The sequence below is a fragment of the Bos indicus x Bos taurus genome, chromosome 3 (assembly GCF_003369695.1).
Source record: "Bos indicus x Bos taurus breed Angus x Brahman F1 hybrid chromosome 3, Bos_hybrid_MaternalHap_v2.0, whole genome shotgun sequence".
In the NCBI taxonomy this organism is placed as follows: Eukaryota; Metazoa; Chordata; class Mammalia; order Artiodactyla; family Bovidae; genus Bos; species Bos indicus x Bos taurus.
Window position 1 is genome coordinate 98,060,454 of NC_040078.1, and position 16,092 is coordinate 98,076,545.

A 16,092-nucleotide genomic window follows, 5' to 3' on the forward strand; every position below is an offset into this window, starting at 1 on the left:
CAGCATTTATTATTTGTAGACTTTTGGATCACAGCCATTCTGACTGGTGTGAAATGGTACCTCATAGTGGTTTTGATTTGCATTTCTCTGATAATGAGTGATGTTGAGCATCTTTTCATGTGTTTGTTAGCCATCTGTATGTCTTCTTTAGAGAAATGTCTATTTAGTTCTTTGGCCCATTTTTTGATTGGGTTGTTTATTTTTCTGGAGTTGAGCTGTAGGAGTTGCTTGTATATTTTTGAGATTAGTTGTTTGTCGGTTGTTTCATTTGCTATTATTTTCTCCCATTCTGAAGGCTGTCTTTTCACCTTGCTAATAGTTTCCTTTGATGTGCAGAAGCTTTTTTTTTTTTAAATCATTTTTCTTCATAATCTTTATTTAACAAATTTCTTACATAAAATGAAGAATAACATATTAATACTAATCCTTATAACAGTCTATTTGTGCTTACTAGTTCCTTTACCATCAGTTCTATTTCTGTGCCTATTTGACTGTAGAATAAAAGTATTATTCAATAGTTGAGAAAGATATTTGATACTGAATTATATAAAGTTAATATATATAAGAGCACTACTGTGAATGACATAGTTTACAAAAAAAGCTATCTCTTTAGAATTCTTTTTCTTCTGCCTTTGAGTGGATCTGTCAGGAGTAAAGAAGAGGCTGCCTGGAGTGGGAGGAGCCATGTGTTTTGATTGCAACTACTTTGCTTTTGTTTTCGCTTCTCATGGCTTGTTACTGCATTTTGGCATATGAGTGATAAAGCTAAGTCACTTCTTTGGGGGGCCATAGGTATGTCTAAATGCTTACATATGCATAGTTTTCCCAAATACTTATTTTTCAGAGCATAGGTATAATCTTTTTGAAGTGAAATGAAAGTCATTCAGTCGTGTCCGACTCTTTGCAACCCCATGGACTGTAGTCTACCACACTCCTCCATCCATGGGATTTTCCAGGCAAGGGTACTGGAGTGGGTTGCTATTTCCTTCTCCAGAGGATATTCCCAACCTGGAGATCGAACCTAGGTCTCCCGCATTGTAGGCAAATGCTTTACTATCTGAGCCACCAGGGAAAAGTATGTGAACTATCACTTCTGCACATTTTATTATGTATCTTGAGACAGTATCCATTCCTAATCATTCACTGATGCAAGAAACATCTGTGTGCTAGTCTCTGATAAACAGTGTAAGTGATACTATAACAGAAAAAAAGCTATATTAGTTTTATTTAACAGAATAATAAATTCTCATTTACCTTTTTGTTTCTTTCCTTAAGAAATTCAGCATTTAATTCAATCTCTTGTATTGGGAGAGGGGGATCACAATTACCAAAGAAACATGGGTGTAATTTTAATTATAAAATAAATTAATGGAAATCTTTAAATTTTTCAGGATGAGCGAGACCCAGAGAAAGAAGATGAACTGGAACTGAAAAGAGGTCTTTTATATAGAGACTCTGCCTATGACAGTGACCCAGAGTATAGGTATGAGCTTGACTAATGCAGTGTACAGAGATCTTCTCATAGTTAGTGTCCAAATAACCTTATTTTTAATCTGCAGGATTTGTGACAAATTTTTATATTTATTTATTTACTTATTTATATTTTATTTTAGCTATATAAAATCCTAGTAAAATGTTTTAATGTTTGCATTACTGAAAATTTTCAATGAAAACAGATATGGTCAGTTAATGGTGTTGCCTTTCTTTCTACTTAAAATTTACAGTGTATTTGGCTGCCTTGCAAATCCACATAGTCCTAATTTATTTCAGGATGTATTAACTCTCATCCAAACAACAGGTTTCATAATTTTTGTCCATAAGTAAGCTAAATTATTTTAATTTATTATAATTTAAAAATTATTTTTCAATAGTATAGGAGAAATTCAGCTCTTCTAGCCTAAAATTTCAGAAATGTTGTAGTAATAATAAAATTTTTGCAAAATTATACTAACATATCTCATGAAGACTTTTGAAAACTGTGTTAATTGCCATTAAGTGTGGTGTTAAAAACTGAATGTGTAAATTTTGAGTTTATATAACTAAAATTTCTCTGAGTCTGTATGACTGATTGATGCTATACCACTGATTACTATGTCTTCCGCCTTCCTGAGTTTTCTGAACAAGTGTAAGGAAAAAAGTTCCAGATAATGGAATATGTTTTATTGCTAACCAGGGATATGGACTGAAATCTCTGATCTTTACCGTGGTAGGCTCGTGTAAGCGTTTCACGAACATGTGAGGACTTTTCCTTGTGTTCATTACACAGAGTATAAATGTAAACTCCTGTCCAAAGTTACTGCTTCCCAATCTTAAAGGAATATTCTACTTTCCCTGTATTTTAAGTGAGTTTGAAGAAGAAGTGATTCAAACAGGAAAAGGAAGGTGCAAGAAAGTACATACCTTGGGAAGAATTTTTACCATTTATTATTGTTACTTAGACTTCTGTTCCCTAAATTATTGTCATATGGATTAGCATTCCAATTTTGTGTTCTGTATCCACATAATTAATTCTACTTTGGATAAGAAGTGAGTAGGGTTGATAAGGGGTTGGTAAACAGTCTGATTTTCAAAATTTTATATGCATGATATTGCTTCTAAAAATACAGATTTCTACTTTCTACTTCCGTAGATTCTGGTTCCTTATATATAGGAGTGAGACCTAGAAATTAACATTTTTAAAAATATTGTACATGATTCTAATGCAAGTAATATAAGGACCATATTTGGAAAAGCACTTGTTTCTGTTTAAAGTTTGCCGTAAACCTTAGTATTGATTCTTTTTCCAGTTCACAGGCAATGTTAATGGCTCAGCTTTAGGTCACCTGAGACTGTTTTAGTACCTCTCCAGTGAGAGAGTTAAGCAGAGCATCAGGAAAGTTATACTGACACATTTTTAAGATTACAGTACACTCCTTGCCTCTTCTCTTGGACCCTTAGGACATAATTGAAACAATAGGACAGAATGGTTAATGCTCCAAGACATTTTATAAGAGTACCTTTGTTATTAACTCCAGAAGGTACTGAACTGATCATGATATTATTTGTTTTATCCCCAAGTTTTATAATAGGCCAAGAAGTCACTCCCATTCTACTTTCCATCTCAAAGATGAGGGAATCACACTCAAAGTAATTACCCACTTGCTTGCCTTAAGGCTTCTCTCAGCAGAAGTCAAAACTTGAGATCTTGGCCAACATTACCCCTCTGCAGACATCCTCTGACACCGGGGTCAAGGGGAAGTCCACATGGACCTCTGGAATGGCTGAGTGAGGATCGCAGCAAATCCTCTCCTCCAAAAGCAACAAAACTGAATGGAATTATCAAAAAAAAAGGACTTAAGGACTCTGGAAATTGACTAAAAACTTACAAATTGAGAAGCATTTATCAAGAAAATCTACTGAGGTTCTATAAGAGCATTAGGAGTCTATGCCATTTTCCTTGGAGCTCCAAGGCCCACCTGGACCCCCAGATCCTTGGCACAAAGGTTTTGGGGCAGTTATGCCAAAAGTCAGGCAGTTCCTCTTCCTGAGGGGACTGACTTTATATGGAGCATAGTATAGGAAATGACATGTGTAGAGGGATTAATGGAAACAATAATGATCCTACTGGCAAACAGTAAGGGAGTACTTGAGATCTTACTTACTGTTTAATGGACAGACAATAAAATTCCAGGGACAAGATAGCCACAGCTGTCCTTGATAAAGTTCTATCTATCCCTGGTTGTCTAGAATATTATGTGTATGCATAGGCTGTAAATATGTTCAGGAGAGACTAGAGAGTATATTAGGGAGCCACTAGTCCATGGATGAATGTCAGATCTTGTGAAGGCAGAAAGCAAACTCCAGGGCAGTTTTGTCAACCATATAAATGTTAAATATATTCCCTAAGCCACACATAGATCCATTGGCAAAAAAATGGAAACTTTATAGGGTTATTGACTCTGACCCAATCATTGGAAAATCCCATGGATGGAGGAGCCTGGTGGGCTGCAATCCATGGGGTTGCTAAGAGTCAGACATGACTTCACTTTCACTTTTCACTTTCATTCATCGGAGAAGGAAATGGCAACCCATTCCAGTGTTCTTGCTTGGAGAATCCCAGGGATAGGGGAGCCTGGTGGGCTGCCGTCTGTGGGGTCACACAGAGTCGGACACGACTGAAGCGACTTAGCAGCAGTAGCAGCAGCAAGCTATGATGAGTGCCGAAGAATTGATGCTTTTGAACTGTGGTGTTGGAGAAGACTCTTGAGATTCCCTTGGACTGCAAGGAGATCCAGTCAGTCCATTGTAAAGGAGATCAGTCCTGGGTATTCTTTGGAAGGAATGATGCTAAAGCTGAAACTCCAGTACTTTGGCCACCTCATGCAAAGAGTTGACTCATTGGAAAAGACTCTGATGTTGGGAGGGATTGAGGGCAGGAGAAGGGGACGACAGAGGATGAGATGGCTGGATGGCATCACTGACTTGATGGACGTGAGTCTGAGTGAACTCTGGGAGTTGGTGATGGACAGGAAGGCCTGGCGTGCTGTGATTCATGGGGTCGCAAAGAGTCGAACGTGACTGAGCAACTGAACTGAACTGAACTGACTGAAGCTATGCTGACCCAGGGCAACCTCTAGAAGGCCAGGCTTAAAAATGGAAACAATAATTTAAAAAAAAAAAGAAAAGAACAAGAGACACCAGCAACTACAGTGTGCAAGGGAAACAGACTCCATGGCATAGGTCTAGACAAGTCACTAAACAAATAACAACAACTCTAGGTAAGGAGACAGAACCCAGAGTTGCTGCAATTTTTATCTAAATTGTTGTTTTTGACAAAAGATTATGGGACATGCAAAGAAACAGTTAAGTGTGACCCATACACATGGAAAATGAATTATTAAAAACAGCTTGAGCTGGCCCCGAGGATGTAGCAGCTATGTTTAAAGAACTAAGGGGAAATATAATGACAATCAAATAAAGAATATTCATAATGAGAAATTATTTTCTTTCATTTTTTTTTTCCCAGAAAAATCTATGCCCAGGACTCAATCCTTTATCTTATGATCTAGATATTCATTGTGGTTATCAGAGTACTTGTTATTGCATTTCCCGTGCTAACTGTCCTGTCTCTTCTATCACCTTTGAATATGAAATTCACTTGAAAGAAATCTCTTATTAAGAAATTATTAAGCGACCTTTTCTAATAATTTGGGATTTGAGAGCTGGATTCGGGAAAGAATTTACTACTGTGAAGATAGTCCTTCTCAACTTTCATACTGCCTTTCAGGAAATTTTGGACATTTGCTATTGTACCGTTACCAATTACCAGGGTCCTTAGATCTCTTTCTCTTTTTAATACCTTCTGTATATATTTCAAATTTCTTCAGTTTTCAGGATGTTGAAAATTCTCTTCCATGTATAATTTGCTAGGAGTCAGACACGACTGAGCGACTTCACTTTATTTTTTCACTTTCATGCATTGGAGAAGGAAATGGCAACCCACTCCAGGGTTCTTGCCTGGAGAATCCCAGGAACAGGGGAGCCTGGTGGGCTGCCGTCTATGGGGTCGCACAGAGTCGGACGCGACTGAAGCGACTTAGCAGCAGCAGCAGCAGCAGCAGCATCACTGTCCAGTTTGAGAATTAGTCCTAACTAAATATCAGGCAGCAGCAGTTAGAACTGGACATGGAACAACAGACTGGTTCCAAATAGGAAAAGGAGTACGTCAAGGCTATATATTGTCACCTTGCTTATTTAACTTATATGCAGAGTACATCATGAGAAACGCTGGACTGGAAGAAGCGCAAGCTGGAATCAAGATTGCAGGGAGAAATATCAATAACCTCAGATATGCAGATGATACCACCCTTATGGCAGAAAGGGAAGAGGAACTAAAAAGCCTATTGATGAAAGTGAAAATGGAGAGTGAAAAAGTTGGCTTAAAGCTCAACATTCAGAAAATGAAGATCATGGCATCCGGTCCCATCACTTCATGGGAAATAGATGGGGAAACAGTGGAAACAGTGTCAGACTTTATTTTTGGGGGCTCCAAAATCACTGCAGATGGTGACTGCAGCCATGAAATTAAAAGACGCTTACTCCTTGGAAAGAAAGTTATGACCAACCTAGATAGCATATTGAAAAGCAGAGACATTACTTTGCCAACAAAGGTCCATCTAGTCAAGGCTATGGTTTTTCCTGTGGTCATGTATGGATGTGAGAGTTGGACTGTGAAGAAGGCTGAGAGCCGAAGAATTGATGCTTTTGAACTGTGGTGTTGGAGAAGACTCTTGAGAGTCCCTTGGACTGCAAGGAGATCCAACCGGTCCATTCTGAAGGAGATCAGCCCTAGGATTTCTTTAGAAGGAATGATGCTAAAGCTGAAACTCCAGTACTTTGGCCACCTCATGCGAAGAGTTGACTCATTGGAAAAGACTCTGATGCTGGGAGGGATTGGGGGCAGGAGGAGAAGGGGACGACAGAGGATGAGATGGCTGGATGGCATCACTGACTCGATGGATGTGAGTCTGAGTGAACTCTGGGAGTTGGTGATGGACAGGGAGGCCTGGCGTGCTGCGATTCATGGGGTCGCAAGGAGTCGGACATGAGTGAACGACTGAACTGAACTGAACTGAAATATCAGGAAAGGGGTGATACTTCATGATGGGAGTTGGCCACAGAAATAGAGAAGAGTATAAAAATAATTTTAATTTCATGTTTAGAATATTACATGGCCATTTATAACTATCGCCCTGAATTTTTAGCTATGTTGTCGTTTTATGGGACTGGCTATTTATATAAACTGTTTTCTATTTACTTGTACATATTTTGCAGGTTACTAACAGTAGGAATATGCTCAACATAAATTTTATAATTATGAAATTGTTTATAACGTAATCTCAAAGTGACTAGTTTAAACTTTAACTATATGTTCTTGAATAACACAGATTGACTGTAATTTTAATCTCCTGCCATTGCTTACTATCCAGTTAACTTGATGAATTTACCAAGGTGTAACACATAGCCAAAAAGCTGTCTTTGGTACTAGTAAATGGGAAAAAAAATCAAAATAATACATAGACTTAAAGTCCCTTGAACAAGAATAAACTTTCAGTTTTAAGTGAGAAAAATGTTGCTTAATTTTAATTTGAATTCTTTGGATTTTGTGTGACCTGGTATATTATGATGTTTCAGATAATTTGTGCCTTGGTTCTGTTATAGTATGATATAGAGAATAACCAATGCCATCTTGTTTATCTAGTGAATGTCTATCCATTCTTTAGGACTAAGCTCAAGTTATTCCATCTTCTGAGATACCTTTTATGACCTCAGCAGTTCAGTTCAGTTCAGTTCAGTTCAGTTGCTCAGTCATATTCTGACTCTTTGCAACTCCATGAACCGCAGCATGCCAGGCCTCCCTGTCCATCACCAACTCCTGGAGTTTACCCAAACTCATGTCCATTGAGTCAGTGATGCCATCTAACCATCTCATCCTCTGTCGTCCCCTTCTCCTCCTGCCTCCAATCTTTCCCAACATTAGGGTCTTTTCAAATGAGTCGGCTCTTCGCATCAGGTGGCCAAAGTATTGGAGTTTCAGCTTCAACATCAGTCCTTCCAATGAACACCCAGGACTGATTTCCTTTAGGATGGACTGGTTGGATCTTAGACTGTCGTTTTTTCCTTTATCCTACCATTTCCTCTCACGTATATATTCTCAATTAGCAGTATTTATCCCATAATGATTGTTTCATTCTGTGTCTGTCTTGCCTCCTCGTGTTAAGCATAAGGCACCAATGTTTTTCCTACCTTTGTTTTTGACTGTGTATCAAGGTCTCTGATGTGTACTAGGAGCTCAGTTTTTTAAAAAAAGTTCAGATATTAAAATTAAGTCCTTTATTAATAATGATCAACTGCATTTGTTGAAGCTTTAAGGCATTACTTAAGTAAACACTGTATGGTTGTGATATTTAATAACATCTCTAGATGAGGAATCAACAGTGGAATTAATGATGATGAAAGCAACCAGATCTTATTTCTTGTCAGTGGCTCATTTCTACACATCCAAGAAAGGGAAGTAAGTGACCTGTAAGTAACCAGTCTTCAGTAAATTCATTTGAATAAACTTCTATTAATGTTTACTATATAGTTTATGTGAATAGTAAAAGAACTTAAACAACATCCAATTTTTTCCCTAAAGTTTCACATTTCTATAGAAAAGCCAGTAATTTACTGTAGTTCCTAGATGAGTGGTATCATAAATACCCTGGTATTTGTTAGAAATTCAAATTCTTGGACCCCACCTCAGACATATTCAGTTAGTTATTCTGGGTGTGAGACTCAATAATCTGAGTTGTAATAAGCCCTTCAGATGACTCTGATGTGTGTTAAAGTTTGAGAACTACTGCTATAATTTACCAAGAAATCTTGTTGTCTTTTTTTTTTTTTTTTCCAAAAAATTCCAAGGTAATTCTGATATGCATATGGATTTTAAAAAGTGATTACAGGTTTTTCTATTAAATGGTAGCTTTGGTGATATAGAATTCTATAATATTTCTGTTGACCAATCATGATACAGTAGTATTGAGTAATAGTTACATAATCACAAATAGTAAAAGATGTTTATCAGTTTTCACAATCAATAGTCAGACAAAAAATAAAAGATAATTACAATTGCAAGTCATAATGGGGACATGATTAACCTAACAATATAAAATAACTGCATACAGTTTGGGGTGTCAAGTAGAGTATTGTAAGTGGAAGTGCATACATGCACAGGTTTTCATCTGCTCAGCCAATCTGTGTCTTTTGGGTGCATTTAATCCATTTACATTTAAGGTAATTAAATCTTACCTTAAGGTAATCCTATTACCGTTTTCTTAATTGTTTGGGGCTTATTTTCTTTAGGTAGGGCTTTTCCTTCTCTTATTTTCTGCCTTTAGCATTTGTTGTAAAGCTGGTTTGGTGGTGCAATTCTCTTAACTTTTGCTTGTCTGTAAAACTTCTGATTTCTCCATCAAATCTGAAGGAGAGTCTTGCTGAGTAGAGTATTCTTGGTTGTACATTCTTCCCTTTCATCACTTTAAATATGTCATGCTGTTCCCTTCTGTCATGTAAAGTTTCTGTTGAGAAATCAGCCTTATGGGAGTTCCCTTATATGTTTTTTTGTTGTTTTTCCCCTGTTGCTTTAATATTTTATCTCTGTCTTTAATTTTTGTCAGTTTGATTGTTATGTGTCTCAGTGTATTCCTCCTTGGGTTTATCCTGCCTGGGACTCTGTGTGCTTCCAAGACTTGGTTGACTATTTCCTTTTCCATGTTAGGGAAGTTTTCAGCTATTATCTCCTCAAATATTTTCTCAGGTCCTTTTTCTCTCTTGTCCTCCTGGGATCCCTATAATGTGAATGTTCATGTGATAATGTTGTTCCAGAGGTCTTTTAGGCTGGCTTCTTTTATTTTCATCCTTTTTTCTATATTCTGTTCGTGGCAGTGGTTTCCACCATTCTGTCCCCCAGGTCATTTATCCATGCTTCAGTTATTCTGCTATGGATTCCTTCTAGTGTACTATTCATCTCTTGTTTGTTTGTTCTTTAGTTCTTTTAGGTCTGTGGTAGACATTTCTTGCATCATCTCAATCTTTACCTCCGTTCTTTTTCCAAGATCCTGAATTATATTCACTATCATTATTCTGATAATAGCAAACAGTATGGGAGTACTTGAGATCTTACTTACTGCTTAATGGACAGACAATAAAATTCCAGGGACAAGATAGCCACAGTTGTCCTTGATAAAGTTCTATCTATCCCTGGTCGTCTAGAATATTATGTGTATGCATAGGCTGTAAATATGTTCAGGAGAGACTAGAGAGTATATTAGGGAGACACTAGTCCATGGATGAATGATTATGATATTATTTGTTTTATCCCCAAGTTATATAATAGGGCAAGAAGTCACTCCCATTCTACTTTCCATCTCAAATATGAGGGAATCACACTCAAAGTAATCACCCACTTGCTTGCCTTAAAGCTTCTCTCAGCAGAAGTCAAAAGGGAACTTGAGATCTTGGCCAAAATTACCCCTCTGCAGACATTCTCTGACAGCGGGACCAACCACTATCACTATTCTGACACTATCTTGTCGCTTCATCTGAGATGTAACTTTCTGCTTTTTCATACTAATTAACTTTCTTAACATGGTTTTGTTTTACTCCCTGTGGGATTGTGGTTCTTGCTTCTTCTGTCTGCTCTCTGATGGCAGAGGCTAAGAGGCTTGTGTAAGCTTCTTGATGAGAAGGACTGTGGTGGGAAAAACTGAGTCTTGCTCTGGTGGGCAGGGCCTTGCTCAGTAAATCTTTGATCTGATTATCTGCTGATGGGAAGGGTTTGCTCCCTCTCTGGTAGCTTTCTGGCCTGAGGTGACCCATCCCTTGGGAGTTAAGGGTGACCGCCAAGATGGGGCTTTCCCAGACAGCTGCCACCAGTCCCCCCATCCCTGTGGTGAGCCCCTGCTGACCCACACCTCCACAGGAGACCCTCCAACACTAGCAGGTAGTTTGGGTTCAGTTTCCTGTGGAATCACTGCTCCTTTTCTCTGAGTCTTGGTGCACTCAAGGTTTTGTTTGTGCCCTCCAAGACTGGAGTCTCTGTTTCCCCCAACCCTGTGGAAGTATTATAATCAGATCCCTCTGGCCTTCAAGATCGGATTCCCTGAGGATTCCCAGTCCCTTTGTCGAGTGCCCAGACTAGGAAGCCTGATGTCAGGTTCCAAACATTCACAACAGTGGGAGAATTTCTTTGGTACTATTGGTCTCCAGTTTGTGAGTCCCCCACCCAGCGGGTGTGGGATTTGATTTTACTGTGATTGTGCCTCTCCTGCCATCTCAGTGCAGCTTCTTCTTTGCCTTCGGACATGGGGTATCTTTCTCGGTAGGTTCCAGGGTCCTCCTGTGGATGGTTGTTCAATAGCTAGTTGTGATTTTGGTGCCCTTGCAGGAGGAGATGAGTGCACGTCTTTCTATTCCAGCATCTTGAACCAGAAGTCTCTTGATGGCTTTAATGATATTTTATGACATTTTATTTTCTGTTGTAACTTTAAAGATGCAAAATGCTTTCACAATTTTATTACCTCATATTAAAGCTTCTCCCTATCATCTATCCTGATCTCCAGGATTTTGAATCTTTCCTTCCTACATTCCTTACTTACATCTATCCATATATCCATCATACATCCATCCAGTATATTTATTCAGTCACTCATTTGTGTCTGACTCTTTGTGACCCCCCGGACTGCAGCATGCCAGGCTTCCCTGTCCATCACCAATTCCTGGAGCTTGCTCAAACTCATGTCCATTGAGTCGGTGATGCCATTCAACCATCTCATCCTCTGTCAGCCCCTTCTCCTGTCTTCAATCTTGCCCGGCATCAGGGTCTTTTTCAATGAGTCTATTCTTCACAACAGGTTTCAGCTTCAACATCAATCCTTCCAATGAATATTCAGGACAAATTTCCTTTAGAATTGACTGGTTTGATTTCCTTGCAGTCCAAGGGACTCTCAAGAGTCTTCTCCAATACCACAATTTAAAAGCATCAAAACTTTGGCTCTCAGCTTTCTTTATGGTCCAACTCTCACGTCCATACATGACTATTGGAAAAACCAAAGCTTTGACTACATGGATCTTTGTCAGTAAAGTAATGTGTCTACTTTTTAATATGCTATTTAGGTTGGTTATAGCTTTTCTTCCAAGGAGCAAGCATCTTTTAATTTCATGGCAGTGATCACCATCTGCAGTGATTTTGGAGTCCAGGAAAATAAAGTCTCTCACTATTTACATCATTGCCCCATCTATTTGCCATGAAGTGATGGGATCGGATGCCATGATCTTAGTTTTCTGAATATTGAGTTTTCAGCCAGCTTTTTCACTCTCCTCTTTCACTTTCGTCAAAAGGCCCTTTAGTTCCTGCTCGCTTTCTGCCATAAGGGTGGTGTCATCTGCATATCTGAGGTTACTGATATTTCTCCAGTCAATCTTGATTCCAGCTTGTGCTTCATTCAGCCCAGCGTTTCACATGATGTACTCTGCATATAAGTTAAATAAGCAGGGTGGAAATATACAGCCTTGACGTACTTCCTTCCCAATTTGTAACCAGTCTGCTATTCCATGTCCAGTTCTAACTGTTGCTTCTTGACCTGCATACAGATTTTTCAGGAGGCAGGTAAGATGGTCTGGTATTCCCATCTCTTGAAGAATTTTCCACAGTGTGTTGTGGATCCACACAGTCAAAGGCTTTGGCTTAGTCAGTAAAGCAGAAATAGATGTTTTTTCTGGAACTCTCTTCCTTTTTTGATGATCCAACGGATATTAGCAATTTGATGTCTGGTTCCTCTGCCTTTCCTAAATCTAGCTTGAACATCTGGAAGTTCTCGATTCACATACTGCTGAAGCCTGGCTTGGAGAATTTTGAGCTTTACTTTGCTGGCGTGTGAGATGAGTGCACTTGTGCCATAGTTGGAGCATTCTTAGGCATTGCCTTCTTTGGGGTTGGAATGAAAACTGACCTTTTCCACTCCTGTGGCTACTGCTGAGTTTTCCAAATTTGCTGACCTGACTGCAACACTTTAACAGCATTTTGAAATAGTTCAACTGGATTTCCATCACCTCCACGAGCTTTGTTCATAGTGATGCTTCCTAAGGCCCACTTGACTTAATATTCCAGGATGTCTGGCTCTAGGTGAGTGATCATACCATAGTGATTGTCTGGGTCATAAAGATCTTTTTTTACAGTTCTTTTGTGTATTCTTGCCACCTGTTCTTATCATTTGTGTGCCATATATCTTACCCTCTGACCTTTTCTTCATGTATATCACTTTATAGATATGTTATCTGAATACCGTGTGTAAAGTGGTATGTACTTGGTCTGCATTTCATACTGATACAGAAAACACTGTCAGGGTTTCAAGTGAGTTCCTCCTTTTCTGAGTATAAAACTTAGTCATGCCCTTGGTATCCTAGTACATGTTAAGCTGCGTAAGACCTTTCTCTTGTCTAAATATATGCAAGGCTTTAAAAATTTATAATTTATATCTTAACAACATTTAAATTTTGAAAGTGCTTAGTTCGCAGATATTATCCTAGTCTCTGTTCTTTTTTGTGTGTGTTTTTTTTTTAATAGCATTGTCATAATTAAATAGAGAGCTCCCTATTGAAGAGGCAAGAGAAAATTGCTAAAAAAATATATATCTATGCTGCATTTAATAAAATAGCAATTTTATCCTGCTTTGAAGATAACCATTTTATGTTACATAACACTGATGCTATGCTTTGTAGAGTAGGAACTTTGAGTGCTTTGAATGAATGAATGCTGGAGATACTCTTAGTAAAATACAGAAGTGTGGTCTTTAAAAGCCTATTACTATAATAAGATGTTTTAGTGTTGCTTACCCATTTTAAGCTTATTAATGTTCTCGGTAATGGAAAATTAGAATTGACTCAATATGTTCACAATCTATTAGTTAGATAGCCAGTGCTTCTATGTCTAGAAGTAAATGTTGCTTTTAAGATTCTGCTGTTCTTTGTTTGCACCTATCCATGGGCTATATTAGGACCTGTTTTGCAAACATCTCTACTTTGCAATTCAGACTTACAGGATGAGCCAATTCCCAATTCTTTCCAGAGAACCACAATACTGTCTAAAGTTTTACAATTTTAAAAAGAAATATCTCCCTGTCAAAATCTTCAGGATTTTTAAAGCGTTTTAGGATATCTGTTTTGACCACTTCAGCTCTTTTTTTACAGAAACTCTCCAGGTTCACAGTTGCTTCTGAAAAGGTTATTGGACTTTATTTATTCATTGCAAGCCATTGAGATAGCATTGATATTTTAAAGCAGCTTTGTGATATGAAAAAAAGTATTGTCTAATAATACCAAAGCAGTAGCAAATCTATGCCTGATGGCATTAAATATAATAATTTATGATAGAGATTAGGAATTAGATTTACAATATCAGAAAAACCTACACAATGATTTTCAAAGTTAATGTCCCTACTATTGCTTACTTTTCTGAGATTTGGGTAGTGGCTTAATAGAAATTCGAATTTGTGTTGAGTAGGTTTATTGTGGTAGAACTAGCCTGGCAAAATACAGAGTTCAGAAAAGGACATTATTATGCAGTAAAGTTGATGACTATGGACAACAGGGACATAAAGTACAGATCTGTGCTTTGTGAATATTAATTAGTGCATGACTTGATGTAAAACAAAACACAGCAACAAATAAAGCAAATACAATCCAATGAAAAAAAGATAACATATGGGGACTCCTAAAGTATTATGAGGGCTTTCCAATGTGGAGAATTCTTAAAGAGGTGGAACTACCAGACCACCTTCCCTGCCTCCTGAGAAATCTGTATGCAGGTCAAGAAGCAGCATTTAGAACTGGACATGGAACAGTGGTTCCAGATTGGGAAAAAAGTACATCAAGGCTGTATATTGTCACTCTGCTTGTTTAACTTCTATGTGGAGTACATCATGTGAAATGCCATGCTGGATGAAGCACAAGCTGGAATCAAGACTGCCTGGAGAAATATCAGTAACCTCAGATATGCAGATGACACCACCCTTATGGCAGAAAGCAAAGAGGAACTAAAGAGCCTCTTAATGAAAGTGAAAGAGGAGAGTGAAAAGCTGGCTGAAAACTCAACATTCAGAAAACTAAGATCATGGCATCTTGTCCCATCACTTCACGGCAAATAGATGGGGAAACAATGGAAACAGTGAGAGACTTTATTTTCTTGGACTCCAAAATCACTGCAGATGGTGACCACTGCCATGAAATTAAGATACTTGGTCCTTGGAAGAAAAGCTATGACCAACCTAGACAATGTATTAAAAAACAGAGACATTACTTTGCCAACAAAGATCCATCTAGTCAAAGCTGTAGTTGTTCCAGTAGTCATGTAAGGATGTGAGAGTTGGACCATTAAGAAAGCTGAGTGCTGAAGAACTGATGCTTTTGAACTGTGGTGTTGAAGAAGACTCTTGAGAGTCCCTTGGAAATCAGTCAATCCTAAAGGAAATCCTAAAGGAAATCTGTCCTGAATATTCCTTGGAAGGACAGATGCTGAAGCTGAAACTCCAATACTTTGGCCCCCTGATGCGAAGAACTGACTCCCTGGAAAAGACCCTGTGCTGGGAAAGATTGAAGGCAGGAGGAGAAGGGACCGACAGAGGATGAGATGGTTAGATGGCATCACCATCTTGATGGACATGAGTTTGAGCAAGCTCCGGGAGGTGGTGAAGGACAGGGAAGCCTGGCATGCTGCAGTCCATGGGGTCACAAAGAGTCGGACACAACTGAGCAACTGAACTGAACTGAAAGTAGTATGAGGGAACAGAGGCAAACGTGGGGCCTTAGACTTGTAGAATGTTTGCAGAGGTACAGAGTATATGCAAAAATATTCTATTAATGTGTTTATGTATGTGATTTCTTTACCATTTGACTCAAAATGTACAAAAAACTGTTTTGAGTGACTGTTTTTAGGCAGGAGTTTGGATTGTGAGAAACTGTATGAAAGAACTTGTATTCATTTGGCTAGACTGTTTCTGAAGCTAAGCTAATGAAAGGTGGAAACTATATGAAAGCAATAGCATTGCAGACTTGGCTAAGGCCTTTTGAAATATTTTAAAGATTATACTAACATTATTTAAAATTGTGTTAATTACCTCTCTGAAACTGAATGGACAAAGTAAAAGTAAGGTTAATCATGTTATCATTTTCAAAATTTTCCAGTGTGAAAGAGGTGGTACCAGGTGTAAAGAAAGTTTGATAAAATCTAGTAAGATTGCTGGAATATATGAGGTAGATTCCCATTTTAGCAAAGCCATCAGGAGATAGAGACACCTATTAACACGATTTACAGAAGTGAATTTTTTAATGCTATTATAAAATATGTCAGCCGTAACAGAGGTATATACTTAAGACTTGTGTGTCCTAAATAGCAACAGCAATAAAAGGAGTGCCCATTTACTTATCATCCAACTTAAGAAATAGAACATAACCTTATGCCGCTAACAAGTCGCACCTCTTTCCATAGAAATAACTGCTATTGTGATTTTTCTTTTT

General features: G+C 38.2%; 1 protein-coding gene across 2 annotated transcripts in view; it reads left to right on the forward strand.

Moving 5' to 3' along the window:
* SPATA6 (spermatogenesis associated 6) overlaps positions 1–16,092 on the forward strand; it is a 171,405-nt gene that overhangs the window by 149,571 nt on the left and 5,742 nt on the right. For both annotated transcript variants that reach the window (XM_027537325.1, XM_027537324.1), the window contains exon 12: positions 1,392–1,483. In XM_027537325.1, the coding sequence (XP_027393126.1) occupies positions 1,392–1,483 (92 nt within the window). The remainder of the gene's footprint in view (positions 1–1,391; positions 1,484–16,092) is intronic.